General features: G+C 40.6%; 1 protein-coding gene across 3 annotated transcripts in view; it reads right to left on the minus strand.

The window, feature by feature from the left end:
- Positions 1-3,043: 3,043 nt before the first annotated feature.
- Positions 3,044-17,629, minus strand: part of jak3 (Janus kinase 3 (a protein tyrosine kinase, leukocyte)) — a 32,227-nt gene continuing 17,641 nt past the window's right edge. For all 3 annotated transcript variants that reach the window (XM_077223615.1, XM_077223613.1, XM_077223614.1), the window contains exons 21-24: positions 17,466-17,629; positions 16,330-16,447; positions 16,008-16,121; positions 3,044-3,869 (exon numbers count right to left, since the gene is read on the minus strand). The exon at positions 17,466-17,629 is cut by the window's right edge and continues 9 nt beyond it. In XM_077223615.1, coding sequence (XP_077079730.1) covers positions 3,750-3,869; positions 16,008-16,121; positions 16,330-16,447; positions 17,466-17,629 — 516 coding nt within the window. In that variant the 3' untranslated portion in view covers positions 3,044-3,749. The remainder of the gene's footprint in view (positions 3,870-16,007; positions 16,122-16,329; positions 16,448-17,465) is intronic.

Here is a 17,629-nt window from a genome sequence, read left to right on the forward strand (position 1 = left end):
GGTGATTTGACACTCATGTGATTTACAGTGTGTGGCTGAGGAGTACTTTAGACCCGTCGAACTAGTATTTATTAATGTGAGGCCATAATTGGCACGCCATCAAGTGCACTGGGCGGGGCGAGTTACCATACGCAGGTATGTTAAGCTTATTTTAACGTTAGGTTCACGAGACGGTGATTTCTTAAATTGAAATGTGTATTATATTTTTACAGTGACACGGGGGCCAGGAGGTGTTGCAGCAGGCTTTGTGGGCGCTGTTAGGCTTTATGCGACCCATTTGATGGTCCTGTGAGGATTACCTGCATCCGGTAGTCATTCGAACTGGAGCGCTTCCGAACTGAGTTGTATTCTCCTCTGCAAGCTGTCTTCGACCATTCCTCTGCCTTTTATTGGAACGAGGCATCGACCGTCGATCTGTACCTTTCACTCTAACTGTTGGACGATCTCATTCCAGCGAACGAGGGTCTCTTTGACAACCATAACGACGCATTTGTTGCCGATCTGTACTGTATATTTATTCTAACTGTTGGACGATCTCATTCCAGCGAACGAGGGTCTCTTTGACAACCATAACGACGCATTTGTTGCCGATCTGTATTGTATATTTATTCTAACTGTTTGACGATCTCATTCCAGTTTAGTGCCATAACTGGCCTTGTAGTAAATTCCTGATCGCAAGCTGCCACATTATGTTCAGTTATGCACTCAATACTTGGTCGGGAATCCTTTTGCAGAAATGACTGCTTTAATGCGGCATGGCATGGAGGCAATCAGCCTGTGGCACTGCTGAGGTGTTATGGAGGCCCAGGATGCTTCGATAGCGGCCTTAAGCTCATCCAGAGTGTTGGGTCTTGCGTCTCTCAACTTTCTCTTCACAATATCCCACAGATTCTCTATGGGGTTCAGGTCAGGAGAGTTGGCAGGCCACTTGAGCACAGTAATACCATGGTCAGTAAACCATTTACCAGTGGTTTTGGCACTGTGAGCAGGTGCCAGGTCGTGCTAAAAAATGAAATCTTCATCTCCATAAAGCTTTTCAGCAGATGGAAGCATGAAGTGCTCCAAAATCTCCTGATAGCTAGTTGCATTGACCCTGCCCTTGATAAAACACAGTGGACCAACACCAGCAGCTGACTGTGGGTACTTGACACTGGACTTCAGGCATTTTGGTATTTCCTTCTCCCCAGTCTTTCTACAGACTCTGGCACCTTGATTTCCGAATGACATGCAAAATTTGCTTTCATCCGAAAAAAGGAATTTGGACCACTGAGCAACAGTCCAGTGCTGCTTCTCTGTAGCCCAGGTCAGGCGCTTCTGCTGCTGTTTCTGGTTCAAAAGTGGCTTGACCTGGGGAATGCGGCACCTGTAGCCCATTTCCTGCACACGGCTGTGCACGGTGGCTCTGGATGTTTCTACTCCAGACTCAGTCCACTGCTTCCGCAGGTCCCCCAAGGTCTGGAATCGGTCCTTCTCCACAATCTTCCTCAGGGTCCGGTCACCTCTTCTCGTTGTGCAGCGTTGTGCTTCTCGTTTTTTGCCACACTTTTACCTTCCCACAGACTTCCCACTGAGGTGCCTTGATACAGCACTCTGGGAACAGCCTATTTGTTCAGAAATTTCTTTCTGTGTCTTACCCTCTTGCTTGAGGGTGTCAATGATGGCCTTCTGGACAGCAGTCAGGTCGGCAGTCTTACCCATGATTGCGGTTTTGAGTAATGAAACAGGCTGGGAGTTTTTAAAAGCCTCAGGAATCTTTTGCAAGTGTTTAGAGTTAATTAGTTGATTCAGATGATTAGGTTAATAGCTCGTTTAGAGACCCTTTTCATGATATGCTAATTTTTTGATAGGAATTTTGGGTTTTCATGAGCTGTATGCCAAAATCATCAGTATTAAAACAATAAAAGACCTGAAATATTTCAGTTGGTGTGCAATGAATCTAAAATATATGAAAGTTTAATTTTTATCATTACATTATGGAAAATAATGAACTTTATCACAATATGCAATTTTTTTTTAGAAGGACCTGTATTAGGTGATGAAAGTAGCTTGACTCTCAGGCACATTCTGACTGCATGTATGAAGTGTTGTCCATGCTGCATGCTCTGAGTTCACTCTCTGTGATGCTAGGCGAATGACTAGCTGACATCATTTGGTGTGGCTGCCTGAAGTGTTGAATACCCGTCCTGTCTTTGAAGTGTGAAGACCATATATGATACGTATATTTTGTGATATCTGCAGGGTGTATTGTGGTTTGTTCTCTTTCTTTTGTTGTTTTGTGTCTCCTGCTCTCCTTCCACTCCTCCACGCTGACAGGAAGCCTGATTGCTCCCCCAGCTGGACCCGTTTAGCAACCGGGAGGGAACCAGCATAAAAGCAGAGCAGAACTATAAGTCAAGAGAAATCTTTTCTCAAAAGCGTGATCTGTGTCCTGCCTAGCCCAGTTTTAGAAACTATTGTGCATGCCTGTGGTTGCATTACTCTATTGTGTAAAAGTGAGTAGGTGGGTGCCATCCCTCTGTTTTCTACTGGTTTGTGGCTAGTTTGTGGCTCCTGAAACCGTTAAGTTATTGTGTGTCAATGCTGAAATAAACCTGTAAAAAATGACCTGGATATTTGTAATGCTGAGGCAGGGCTCAGACCAGTTTTTTAAATCTTTAAATATTGTTGCGTCTGCTTAAGCCAGGTAGACTGTAGGACAAGGACATAACATATATTTATGTTTTTAAACAAAGTTTTAATCTCTAATGATTTTTTTAAATAACTGTTTTTTTTGTCTTAATATATTTTAAAATGTAATTTATTCCTGTGAAGGCAAAACTGAATTTTGTCACATGTTTCTTCAGAAATCATTCACATATGCAGATTTGCTGAGAATTCAGCTTTGCCATCACAGGAATAAATTACATTTTAAAATAGATTAAAATCATAAGTATTCATATGTGTTTTTCAAAACAGTTCATAGTTCACAATGAACTTTTTTTTTGTGGTTTTTTTTATCACATAAATGCAGCCTTGGTGAACTGAAGAGACTTCAGACCCTCAATACCCAAGGTATTGTTTACTGAAAACAGATAAAAATTAAGGACAATAGAAGGATTAGGAGCCAGTCAATAATTAAAATATTATACATTTGCTGTATGTGAGATACTGTATTAAAACTGATGTTCAAAGATAAATATGTATCTCTGGTTTTAGACACTTTTCTTGACAACTTTACACTTTCACATCACAAAAACAAATTCTGCTTATTTTAAGGAACTGTCTAATTACAATGGAAAATGAAGACAGGAATAGATACTGCTTTGTAAATTCACTCCAGAAACATCTGACGTTCATTTGATGTGGGCTGACAGGTTATTTCAGTTTTGAATATTCTTTATGGGAGTGCTTATACAGGAAAAAATACAGGAAAAACTGGTTTGATTTTTTACTGCACTTAATTAGAACTGCTTTGAATACCATCACAGCAAAATAAAACACCACCAACAAAAAGTGATGCCTTAACTATGACTATTTCTTTGTCATGACAGAGGAAATCCAAAGCATTTTATGAAGGAATATGATTAAAGGGATAGTGCCAGCTCTGTAAGTGTGCTGGAAACTACTAATATACAAACTGTTCTATGGTCTGAAGGTCAACGTACTAAACAGTAAAATACTACTGTAAGAATGTCCTAAAATTACTCAATTATATTTTAAATATACATGTATGTCAAAAATAAAGTGGTCTGTTTAGGGTTACTCTGACTTTACCCCTTACATCCCTCTCTCTCATCTAACAGGATATTCTCAATAAGGTCCTGTATAGTGGAGAAGCTCGGTCTGTCCTCGCTGTTGAACTCCCAACACTGCATCATAATATTGTGCACCTGAAAAAAAAATTGTAACACTTTACAATAAAGTTTTATTTGTTAACATTAGTTGACTACATTAGTGTCAGGGTCATGTAGACTTTATTGTTTTTTCGTTAATGTGTTTCTTATGTTTTCCTTGCAGTTTAGTTCCTGTTTCCTTAGATACTGATTGCTCCCTGGTTAGTTTCACCCAGAGCCATAGAGAGAAAGAGTTGCGACACGCTTTGATGTCGCCGCTATGGCTGTCACGTGGTTCATGTAAGCCCCAATAGTTCCAAAACATACGCTGGCTGTCATGTTCTTCTATGGGACAGACAGCAGCGATTACATTATTGAACTGTAAATATAAAATAAAACACACACCCAAGTACTTTTTCAGCTGTTACTGCATTATTGCATTTAGTTAATGTCAGTTTTGCATTGGGAGAGGCAGGGTGACAACAACATTCTGTATATTACTTAGATAAGTTTTAGGGTTTTTTTGGAGGGAAAAGCTTAGTGTACATGTTTGCATGTGTAGTAGCACTGGCTTTAGCGGCTTTCATCTGATGATGGACGTCTCATGATATTTATTTTAGCACAACTGGGCTGTATTAGGCTATTGATCCGTGATCTTGCTTATAAATTCCGATTCAGCCATTAGCCTACCTTCGTGGTCATGCAAAGAGGTCTGCAGTGGCGGTCCGTTCAGAATTCCAACCAACATACAACATAAATAATTACGGTGTGCATGTACAAATGAATGATTTAGGAGGGAAATGGACTGCTCCCATAACGTAGAAAGCAACGACTATATTTGCAGCAATGTTCGGTAAATATTAACTTCATAAAATGAAACCGGAGAGATAGTTAATGAGTGAATTAACTATGTTCCTAAATACGTAGCTAAATAACTGTTAACGGGATTCATTTCAGTATGGCTAATGTACCACTTCATCCTACCCTAATCATAGACTAAACCATTCATCAGAAAACACACACAAATACATGTATACGATGCACTGTGTACAGTACACATGTATAAATATTTCAATCACACATAACTAACCCTAACCCATACACATATTAATTGTGTATGTATATATATATATATATATATGAATGCATGTGTATTTATGTAGGCCTATATGTATTACACAAACACACATTTTGACAAATATGCATATATACACACATAACCCTAACCCATTTAAATAAATGAATTGTGTGTGTGTGTGTGTGTGTGTGTGTGTGTGTGTGTGTGTGTGTGTGTGTGTGTGTACAATACAAGGGGGGTGACTCTGGGACGCCAGAGTCACTGTCGAGCCCTCTTGAGGTGTCGTGGGCTAGTCGACAAAACACTGAGGACGGAAGGTGCCCACTTGAAGACCCTAGAGATGTTCCCTACTCTGTTCAATCCAGAGGGTTGTTATGGGGGGACCGCACTGTGGTTACAGCCGTTGTGTGTGCTGACGCGCAATACACTGTAGCTATTAACACCAGACAGAAGGAGATTCACGTCACCAGATGGAAAGAAGCGTAAATGGATGGAGAAGCATAGGTTACTGTAAAGCTACGTCTTAGTTGGTGCTTATCTTGGTGAAAGCCGAGTACAAATCAGCATGAAGTTTTAACATCTACTCTCGTGTAATGGAAATCATGAAGATCTGGATACGTCCAGTGACTGCGGTGAATAGTGCTGCTGGCAACAAGGGAAAGACCTTTTGACAGCCTGGAGAGACAGCTGACAGGAGGAAAGAGAGCCCAATGGGGCTGGTAAGGGTTAGCTACCCTTGTCGGCAGTATCCAGCTCTGTGTTTACAGGATGCTGGAGACACCCGCCCAAGGCTTCTGAAAAATTAAAGAGGAAAATACCCCTAGAGTCTGCGAGAGCAGGGGCGGAAGATGACTCAATGGTGGACAACATGGTTAACGACTTTGGAATGGAAACGGATATGAGTATGGAGAGTACTTCACAAAAGACTAGTTCAGGTTCTGCAGTTAGCAAAGCCATTGAACTCCAAGCTTGTGTCTGTGGCTGGAGCAAGGCCACAACGGTCAGGGGTTTGAAGATTCATCAAGGGAAAATGAAATGCTTGAGGGAGAAGGGACAAGGGCCTTGCATTGATCAGTACTTCTTACGAAGTCAGTCAAGTCAGTCGAATGAAATCCAGCGACAGGAAGCAAACCACAATTCGCAGGATATCAGCACCCCTGTCATAGAGGAGAGGAGGGTTTGCACAGTTAGTGATGAACCCATTGATTCTTGTGAACCCGGTCAGACTAACCAGCATAAGAGAGAAAAGAACCTCAACGGACATAGGCCTGGAGTTAGATGGCCAAGAGCTTGTGAGAAAACTGCATGGGACACGGATTAACACAGATCTATGTTTTGCATTGTAAAGATTAACTGGTACAGTTGAAAAGAAGCTGGATAAATTTGGGGACATCATTTACGCATATGGAAGTGAGAGGTTTGGTGTGGAAAAAAGGAAGGAAAAAGTACAAACTACTCCTGGATTGTCTAGACGGCAGCAGAAAATTGAAGGGTTAGTTAGAGAAAGGAGACAGCTGAGGAAGCAATGGAAAAGAGCGGAACGAAGTCAGAAGGAGGGACTCAATCTCTTACAAATGGCCATAAAAGATAAGCTTGCAACATTACGCAGAGCTGAGCGCCTACGGAAACACTACAAAAAGAAGGAGCGTGCAAGGGCTAATTTCTATAAAGATCCATTCAAATTCGTAAAGAAGTTATTCACCAGTGAGAAGAATGGCACTTTAAAAGCATCTAGGGTTGAGCTAGAGAGATATTTGGAGGAAACGCATACAGATGCAAAAAGGCATGAGCCTATGTCAATTCCGTCAGACATCCCACCTGTCAATCCACCAGAATACCAAATGGAGGTCTGTGCACCTAAGTGGAAAGAGATAGAGCAGGTTGGTAGAAAGGCAGGGGCTTCATCATCTCCAGGGCCTAATGAAGTTCCGTACAGAGTGTACAAGAGTGCTTCAGGAGTTCTACGAATTCTGTGGAAATTGATAAAAGTGGCTTGGGAAAAGCAGGTTGTACCTAGAGCATGGCGCCGAGCAGGGGGAGTCTTTATACCCAAAGAAAAAGATGCTACAAGCATCAGTCAGTTTCGCCCTATTTCACCATTAAACGTCGAAGGCAAGATTTTCTTCAGCATTATTGCTCAGAGATTGTCAACCTACCTATTAAAGAATGGCTTCATTGACACTTCAGTTCAAAAAGCGGGCATTCCAGGATTCTCAGGATGCTTAGAACACATCAGTGTTATCTGGCAACGAATTCAATCAGCTAAAAAGGAGAGGAAGGAGCTCCACGTGACATTCCTGGATTTGGCTAATGCATATGGTTCAGTGCCACAATAGCTTCTTTGGGCATTATTTGATTTTTTCAGGGTACCGATGTCGATAACAAATTTAGTGAAAGCCTATTTTGGAGATTTGCAATTTAGTTTCTCAACTCCAGAATTCAGCACTACATGGCAATGCTTAGAGGTTGGAATAATGGCAGGATGCACCACTTCTCCACTGGCTTTTACCATGGCAATGGAAGTAATCATTAGGGCATCAAAATGGGTAGTAGGAGGAGAGCGCTTGGCTTCTGGGATGCGACTACCACCAATCAGAGCATACATAAATGACATGACAACCATGACTACAACGGTAGCCTGCACTAATCAGTTATTGGGAAAGTTAACAGATAATATTGAATGGGCACTAATGCAATTTAAGCCCTCTAAATCAAGGAGCATCTCAATAATTAAAGGCAAGGTAGTAGATAAAACATTCTTCATTAATGGTGAGGCAATACCAACAGTTTCTCAGAAGCCAGTGAAGAGTCTAGGGAGATGGTACGATGGGGATCTAAAGGACACAGTTCGAGTGGGAGAAGTTAGACGACAAGCAGTGGAAGGGTTGAAGAGCATAAACAGCTGTGCTCTACCAGGCAAACTAAAACTCTGGTGCTTTCAGTTAGGTCTACTGCCAAGGTTGCTGTGGCCACTGACTGTGTACAAGGTTTCTTTGACAACAGTGGATAAGCTGGAAGCGTTAATAAGTTCATACATCAGGAAATGGTTGGGAGTTCCACGCTGCCTCAGCAGAGTGGGACTTTATAGTAAAGGAGTATTGCAGCTGCCAGTCTCTGCTTTAACCGAGGAGTTTAAGTGTGCCAAGGTCAGACTGGAAATTACTTTAGCAGAGTCACGCGACAAATGTGTAAGGGAGGCAGCCCCTGTGGTAAAAACTGGTAGAAAGTTGTCAGCAAAGAAATCTGTAGTAGAGGCAAAGGCTGACCTTCAAATTGGGGATATCGTGGGACAGGTACAGGATGGAAGAGGGGGTTTTGGGCTCAGTTTAGCTCCTCCTAAATGGCACAAGGCAGGCCCAGCTCAAAGGAGGACGCTGGTAGTCAACGAGGTGGGAAAGCAGGAGGAGAGGATGAGATGTATAAAGGCCATTTCCCAGGCCAAGCAGGGAGAGTGGATGAGTTGGGAGAGTGTGGAACAACGCAAAATGGGCTGGCAAGACCTTTGGTCAATGGAAGAGAGTAGGATCAGTTTCCTTATTAAGTCAACATATGATGTTCTCCCATCACCGCAGAACCTAAACCTCTGGGTAGAAGAGGATCCTTCTTGTCCTTTGTGTTCATCACCTGCCACATTAAGGCACATTTTGACAGGATGTAAGGTGGCTCTTAGCCAACGTCGGTTTACTTGGCGCCATGACCAAGTATTGCGATGTTTGGCTTTAGCATTGGAAGGCAAGCGTAGTATGACCAATAAGTTGCCGCCTGTTCTAGCAAAACATTACACGCAGAAGACAATATTCCTCCGCCCCAGGCGAGCAACCACCAAGAAAAGGTGCTAACACCAATTCTCGCCCAGGACAACTGGAAGCTGCAAGGGACTGGAACATGCTGGTTGATCTTGATCAACGGCTTATTTTTCCACCTGAGATTGCCACCACTAACCTACGACCAGATATTGTTTGGTGGTCTGGATCAGCACGCATTGTTCAACTGATAGAGTTAACAGTGCCATGGGAGGATGCGGTAGATGAGGCATATGAGAGGAAGAAACTGCGGTATGCTCATCTGGCCACTGAAGCAGAACAGCGAGGATGGAGAGTCCAGTTTTATCCAGTGGAAGTGGGTTGTCAAGTTTTTTGGCACAATCTACAACCCGGTTCCTCAAAGACGTCGGATTCAGTGGCCACGAGTTGCGTCGAACAGTAAAGAACTTATCTGAAGCAGCAGAAAGGAGCAGCAACTGGCTGTGGTTGAGACAGAAAGATTCTAGCTGGCTGTGTACAGGCCGCCATGCTACGGTTTCGTAGAATTCTTGAAAACTTGAAGAGTCTGTTGGTTATTTGTATAGGTTGTATAGTATTTACAGTCATTACGTTCCTGTGTATATTGCGTGAATGACGGGTGGTTGGGCAGATATTGTGTTTTGCGGTAGGTGGTATGCCATACGGAACCGTTGCCACTGAAACTGCATATTAATGCACCAGTGGGGCTCGACAGCCTTAGTCAAACAGGTTGGCGCGTATGGTTGGGTTGCGGAGAGATTGTGAGATTGTGGTTCGGTCTCAGCAGCAACTGTTGGTTTATTTGTATAGGTTGTATAGTATTTACAATCATTACGTTCCTGTGTATATTGCGTGAATGACGGGTGGTTGGGCAGATATTGTGTTTTGCGGTAGGTGGTATGCCATACGGAACCGTTGCCACTGAAACTGCATATTAAGGCCCCAGTGGAAGCATAGGTTACTGTAAAGTCAAGTCATCCTCATTTATATAGCGCTTTTAACAATGTAGATTGTTTCAAAGCAGCTTTACAGAGATAAAAATATAATTTAAGGTAACAGAGATCGGTTTGGTTTTATAGTGGCTCTTGAAAAATGTTTTTTCCAGCTAAAGTTAGTTTTGATTGATTCACTTCCATCTAAATGATAGTTTGTTATTAAATTAGGGGCCGCTAAGACGACACCGTTCTCTCTAAACAGACTTTAAACGTGAACCTGTGATAGACGCTGATGGCGTTCACATGCGCATTAAGAATTGATTCTATAGTTATGTGCGTTTGAATATATGTGCGCAGGTTTATAATTCCTTACAAACCATGCCTAAACAAACTACTTGTCTATACATTTTGATGCAGAATTTTTATTTTATCTTATCACTTTGGGTAGGTACGCGAACCGAAAAATTCCACAACTCTTTATCTGTAGAGTGGTATAGGGATCCTCCATAGGGAGAGGCTAGTTGGCACTTCAGCACTGCATTGTCATCGGGTCCAGGCGAAAGTCCTTCGTCAGATCTGGAAACGGCCTGGATCCGGCAGGCTGCGGGAAAACCTCGGGATAAACAAAGACACTAAAATTAGCGTAGATGCCATTCTTCTTATGATGTAACGAGTACATCAGGATTTGAGGGAAGTGTTCCCAGTTCCGGCTGACCTAATCTAAGCAGCCTAATATTAAATTATAGAAGTCTATAGAGTGTTATGTGAATGCTAGGTCAAAGAGATGTGTTTTTAGTCTAGCTTTGAACTGACAGACTGTGTCTGCTTCCCGGACAATGTTAGGAAGATTGTTCCAAAGTTTTGGTGCTAAATAGGAAAAGGATCTACCGCCAGCAGTCGATTTAGATATTCTAGGTATTATCAACTGGCCGGAGTTTTGAGATCGCAATAGACGTGAAGGACTATAATGCGTTAAGAGCTCGCTCAAGTACTGCGGAGCTAAACCATTTAGTGCTTTGTAAGTAATCAGCAATATTTTAAAATTTATACGATGTTTAATAGGGAACCAATGCAGTGTTGACAGAACCGGGCTAATATGGTCGTACTTCCTGGTTCTGGTAAGAACTCTAGCGGCTGCGTTTTGGACTAGCTGTAGTTTGTTTATTAAGCGTGCAGGGCAACCACCCAGTAGAGCATTACAATAATCTAGCCTTGATGTCATGAACGCATGAACTAGTTGTTCCGCATTTGTCAATGAGAGCATATGACGTAATTTAGATATATTTTTAAGATGGAAAAATGCGGTTTTACAGACACTAGACACATGACTTTCAAATGAAAGATTGGTATCAAAGAGCACACCCAGGTTCCTAACTGACGGCGAAGACTTAACAGAGCAGCCATCCAGTGTTAGACGGTATTCTAGGTTATTACGTGTGGAAGTTTTTTTCCCAATAATTAGAATCTCTGTTTTTTCAGAATTTAGTAGTAGGAAATTACTAGTCATCCAATTTTTAATATCAACTATGCATTCCGATAATTTTGTGAATTGGTGAGTTTCGTTAGGTTTGGAAGAAATATAGAGCTGAGTATCATCAGCAAAACAGTGAAAGCTAATTCCATGTTTCCTAATGATATCTCCTAAAGGTAGCATGTAGAGAGTGAACAGCAACGGGCCTAGTACTGAGCCTTGTGGTACGCCATACTGAACTTGTGATCGATAAGACATCTCTTCATTTACTGCTTCAAACTGGCAGCGGTCAGATAAATATGATTTAAACCATGCTAATGCAATTCCACTAATGCCAACATAGTTTTCTAGTCTATTTAAGAGAATGTTGTGCTCAATGGTGTCAAATGCAGCTCTAAGATCAAGTAACACTAATAGAGAGATACAACCACGATCGTATGATAAGAGCAAATCATTTGTGACTTTAATGAGAGCTGTCTCAGTGCTATGGTGGGGTCTAAATCCTGACTGGAAATCCTCGCAGATACCATTTCTTTTAAGAAACGAACACAGTTGTGAAGATACTGCCTTTTCTAGTATCTTTGACAGAAAAGGTAGATTTGAGATCGGCCTGTAATTGACTAATTCTGTAGGATCGAGTTGCGTTTTTTTAACAAGCGGTTTAATCATAGCCAGCTTAAAGGTTTTTGGTACGTATCCTAGAGACAAAGATGAATTAATGATGTTAAGAAGAGGATCTATGACTTCTGGAAGCATCTCTTTCAGTAGTTTAGTCGGTATAGGGTCTAACATACATGTTGTCGATTTAGATGAATTAACGAGTTTGCAAAATTCTTCCTCTCCTATGGCAACAAATGAATCAAATTTTACCTCGGGGAGACTATAATGCACTCCCTGATGTGATGCTGTAGTAGACGGTTGCATAGTTATAATTTTGTCCCTAATATTATCAATCTTATCTGTGAAGAAGTTCATAAAGTCATTACTGCTGTGTTTCTTGGAAACTTCTGGGCTTGAAGCTTTCTTTTTCGTTAGTGTTGCCACTCTTTCAAATAAATACCTTGGATTATGTTTATCTTCTTCTAATAGGGTTGAAAAATAAGCAGACTTAGCAGCTTTTAAAGCCTCTCTGTAAGCAATCGAGCTCTCCTTCCATGAAATCCGAAATACCTCTAGTTTTGTTTTCTTCCAGTTGCGCTCCATTTTTCTGGCTGCTCTCTTAAGGGCCCGGGTGTGCTCGTTGTACCACGGTGTTGGACTATTTTCTTTAATCTTCTTTAAGCGCAACGGAGCAACTGTATCTAAAGTGCTGGAAAGGAGAGAGTTAAAAGTTTCTGTTGCAATATCAAGTTCTTCTAAGCTATCTGGGATGCTGAGATGATGATACTGATTAGGAAGATTATTGATAAAGCAATCTTTAGTGGCAGAAGTGATAGGTCTAACATACTTGTAACACGGAGTTGGCTTTGCAGCCTTGGCTAAATGTAATTTACATGAGACTAGATAATGATCTGAGATGTCGTCGCTCTGCTGCAGAATTTCAACAGCATCAACATTGATTCCATGTGATAATATTAGATCTAGAGTATGATTACGACAATGAGTAGGTCCTGACACGTGTTGTCTAACTCCAATAGAGTTAAGAATGTCTTTAAATGCCAATCCCATTGCATCTTTTCCATTATCTACATGTATATTAAAATCACCAACAATTAGGACTTTATCTGCAGTCAATACTAATTCTGATAGAAAGTCAGCAAATTCTTTGATAAAATCTTTATGGTGCCCTGGTGGCCTGTAGACAGTTGCCAGCAGAATTCTCAAACTTGATTTATCGTTTACATTATATATTTTTACATTAAGCACCAACACTTCAAAAGAAATATATTTTAAACGAGATTTTTTAGTGGTTTTGAAAATATTACTATAAATTACAGCGACACCTCCCCCTTTGCCTTTCAGGCGAGGTTCATGTTTATAACAGTAATCATGCGGGGTGGACTCATTTAAAGTAATGTAATCGTCTGGTTTTAGCCAGGTTTCTGTCATACACAGCACATCTAGGTTATAATCTGAAATCATATCATTAACTATGAGTGCTTTTGAAGTAAGGGATCGAATATTCAGCAACCCAAGCTTTATCGTTTGCTCATCTGTATTATATCTATTTTTTATTTGTTGAATATCAATTACATTTTTAACCTTAGATCGGTTTGGACGTTTTTTGGATTTCCAAATTCGGGGAACAGACACAGTCTCTATATGATGATATCTAGGTGAAAGAGGCTTTATGTGATGGGATTTATCTGACCTTGGTGACGCGAGGCCGCTAGCAGACGGTCGGTTTAGCCAGTTTGTCTGCTTCCTGACCTGATCCCCAGATTGTCATGTTTTGTCTCTAAGACTATGAGCCAAATTGCTAGAGAGAAGAGCAGCACCATCCCAGGAGGGATGAATACCATCTCTTTTCAACAGGTCAGGTTTGCCCCAAAAACTTTTCCAATTGTCTATGAATTCTATATTATTTTGCGGACACCACTTAGACAGCCAGCCATTGAGTGATGACAATCTGCTAACTATCTCATCACTCCTTCGAACAGGAAGGGGGCCAGAGCAAATTACAGTGCCTGACATCGTACTTGCGAGTTCAAACACCTCTTTAATATTAATTTTGGTGATCTCCGACTGGCGGAGTCGAACATCATTAGTGCCGACGTGAATAACAATCTTAGAGAATTTACGATTAGCATTAGCCAGCACTTTTAAATTTGCTTTGATGTCAGGCGCTCTGGCTCCCGGCAAACATGTGACTATGTTGGCTGGTGTCCCTATTTTCACGTTCCGTGTAATAGAATCGCCAATTACCAGGGCACAATCAACAGAATTCTCAGTGGGTGTTTCACTGAGTGGGGCAAATCGATTTGTTATGGTAATCGGAACGGAAGAGTGGTTTTTTGATCCGTGACTAGAGCGATCCCTCACTGTCACCCATCTGCCTGGCTGCACAGGCAATAATTCAGCCGGAACCGAATCATGTAAAGAGTTCACTATGCTAGGCGCATCCAAAGTAGAATCTAAAGCTCTAGCACACTTACTATCCTCAATTAAAGTTTGGATGCGTGTTTCTAATTCTGAAATCTTCTCCGTCAGCCTGACTGTCTCCTTGCATTTATCACATATAAACCCTATATTGCCGACGGGGAAGGCTATGCTAAACATGTAACATGAAGTGCAGGTGACAATAACAGGACAAGACATTACTCACCGTGTTTGTTGACTGATTCTTACTCACCTGGGCTTTTTATGAACTCCGACGCGCGGGCGCGCGAGAGAAAAAATAAAAAATAAATAACTGAGCGCACGGGTGGCGCGTTAACCGGCTAGCGAGTTACTAGCGTGTAAAGCTACGTCTTAGTTGGTGCTTATCTTGGCGAAAGCAGAGTACAAATCAGCATGAAGTTTTAACATCTACTCTCGTGTAATGGAAATCAAGTGTGTGTGTGTGTGTGTGTGTGTGTGTGTGTGTGTATGTGTGTGTGTGTGTGTGTGTGTGTGTGTATGTAGCCTATATATAATATTATATATATATATAAAATATTATTATTAATAATATTATATATTATATAAATCAGGTTACCGTAAGTTAGCTAACGTTAGTGTCACGTAAGCTATAGCTGCAATTAACCTATTATCTTCCAATAAACATTAACTAAAACTGGCTACATAAAATATAACTACTGACTAGATTCACGAGAGGTCGGCTAATGTGTGTAAAAGTAAAAAAATACAGTAATTTCATTAATTTACCAGCGAGCGTACTTCGGAAACACTGAAAATGAATGGGGTTCAATGCTGGAACTATCAGTGTTTGGAACTATTGGCTGCTCCACGACACGCGTTACTTACGCATTCCAAAGTTCCAATGGCAGTCTATGGGAGTGTCGCAACTCTTTCTCTCTATGGCTCTGGTTTCACCATACTCCTTGTACATATGTTTTGATGGCTGCAACACACTCCAAAAAAGTTGGGACAGGGGCATGTTTACACCTATGTCACATCACCTCTCTTTTAATTACACTTTTTAATTTTTCAGGTTTTGAGGATACTAATTGTTGCATTTTTGCAAGTTGAATTTTTGCCCAATCTCGCCTGATACAAATCAGCTCAAAAGTCTGTGTTTGACATCCATACTGGATGTCTTGCTTCCTAGGAAAAATCTTGATGGCAGTATATGTCTCTGTACAATCCCAAAATATATCCCTCAACGTCAATGGTACTTTCACACATATGCAAGTCACCCGTGCCGTTTGCACTGATGCACCCCTATACCATGACAGATGTTTGCTTTTGCACATGTTGCTGAGGAAAGTCTGGATGGTCCTTTTCGTCTTATAGGGACTAAGAACTCGAAGTCAGTTTTTCCCAAAAACAAGCTGAAATGTGGACTCATCTGAGCACAGTCCACATTTCCATTGTCTTTTGGATCATCTGAGATGAGCTCACGCCCAGAACTCCGCAGGATCTCTGCATTGAACAGATGTATAGCTTTCTCCTTGCGTAACAGAGACTCAAGTGGCATTTCTTGATGCAGCGGCAGACTGTTAAGTGAAAACGGTTTTCCAAAGAACTCCCGAGCCCATGTGGCTGTATTTTAACACCGTAGCATGATGGTTTCTCATTCAGTGCCATCAAAAAGGTAATTAATTTGGTCAGTGGAAACATTGGAAATCTTTTCTTTGTACTTTTGTCAGTTAAATAAACATTCAAGAGAATTAACAAATCAAAGATTTTTGATTTACAAAATGTTCCAACTTTTATGGAAATGGGGTTGTGTTTGTTGCATGGACTTGCTGTCTATGTACAATGTATTAAAATTCGATTGGTTAACGTGACCCATACAAATGCATTCAAATCTGTTTTTATTTGTACCTTTGGTGGACACTGTGGTGGCGCCGGTAACCTCCAGTTATTCTTGAGAAGATTAAGAAGATGGATGGTCATGGATGATTTCTGGACATAACTTCCAATCTTCTGGATACACAACTGCATGAAATGATTTACAATAAAGCAGGTTTATAAAGTTAATACATTAAAGGATTTGGGGCAACGTCCAGTGAGACAATCATGACAGAATTAAAAATAAATATTTGAAATTAAATGTCAAAAAGAGACCATTGAAGCTCACAGTGACAATCATTCATCCACTCTTCATACAATAGTGGCATCATTACATGGAGTTTGATTTACTCACCCGTTTGGGGTTTCCACTGATGTCACAGTAAGATAAGAGCTCATGTAGAACAATGCCGAAACTCCATACATCTGACTTGTGGGAGAATTTCAGTTCTGAAATGGATTCAGGTGCATACCTGAATAGGGAACAGGACATGGAAAAAACGTATAACAAAGTTTGCTTAAGTAAACAGATTTAACTAATAGACCAATCAATCTCTGTGCAAAAATGAAATAATGTATATGAATAAAGTTTCCATCTTTCTAAAGTCATTTTTATACCCCTGTAATTTGCTCCAAATCTCAGGTGAAAATTGTCATTTTGACCCCCCTTTACAAAGTAGTGGATTACTCAGCAAATATACATTCATGACATTTAACATTTTGGCTTTCTTCTTTATGCATTTCTTTTACCAGAATTTTTTTGTAAATTAAAATCAAAATCTCTGGTTGAGTTGACACAGAATAACCCGGTTGCTTTCTGTCGGCACAGTGTGAATTGGCCTTTATGTGTACTTGTTGTTTGTAAAATAATATACAGTATTTGCGCAATTAGAACATTAACATTCAGTGCTATGTTCACTGTTGGTTTAAATGCACACAAATCAAGGTAACACTTTATAATACGGGTGCACTAATATGCATGATGTCCTGCTTAACTAATGCCCAGATAATGAGTTAATGTACAGTAGCCTATAACTCATGAAGAACTAAGACATGATTGCCACATCAGCACCTGTTAAAGAGTCTATTCGATGAATAGATTAAGTCATATATGAATTGTTATTAATTAAATATGTCATCATGGATTAATTCCCTATAAACATCTAGTATGAACTTATAGTGAAAATTAATGTGTTAAAGGAATAATTCACCCCAAAAATAAAAATTCTGTTTTCATTTACACTCCCTCAAGTTGTTTCAAACCTGTATGAATTTCTTTCTTCTGCTGAACACAAAAGTAGATATTTTGAAGAATGTCAGTAACCAGACAGTTGATGAATCTTATGAGTCACACATTAACTCAAGATTATCGGTACATTAGTCTAATATGCATTAGAAAAAATGCATATTAGTGCACCTGTATTGTAGTGTTACCCAAATCAGTTATCATGTTGTCTTTCTGAACTCCCAAGAGCTTGATGTAATTGTCACCAGAAAATAGGGCTTTCTCCTGGCTGCGTGACACGGTAGTACTCTTTATCCACTGGGATGATCTTCGTAAGCCCAAAGTCAGCGATTTTAACCAGTGTATCGCTGGCAACTAGGACATTTCGAGCAGCTAGATCACGGTGAACATAACGCATACTTTGCAAGTA

Source organism: Siphateles boraxobius, unplaced genomic scaffold, assembly GCF_051911475.1.
Source record: "Siphateles boraxobius isolate OS27281-9 unplaced genomic scaffold, OSU_SipBor_1 9, whole genome shotgun sequence".
In the NCBI taxonomy this organism is placed as follows: domain Eukaryota; kingdom Metazoa; phylum Chordata; class Actinopteri; order Cypriniformes; family Leuciscidae; genus Siphateles; species Siphateles boraxobius.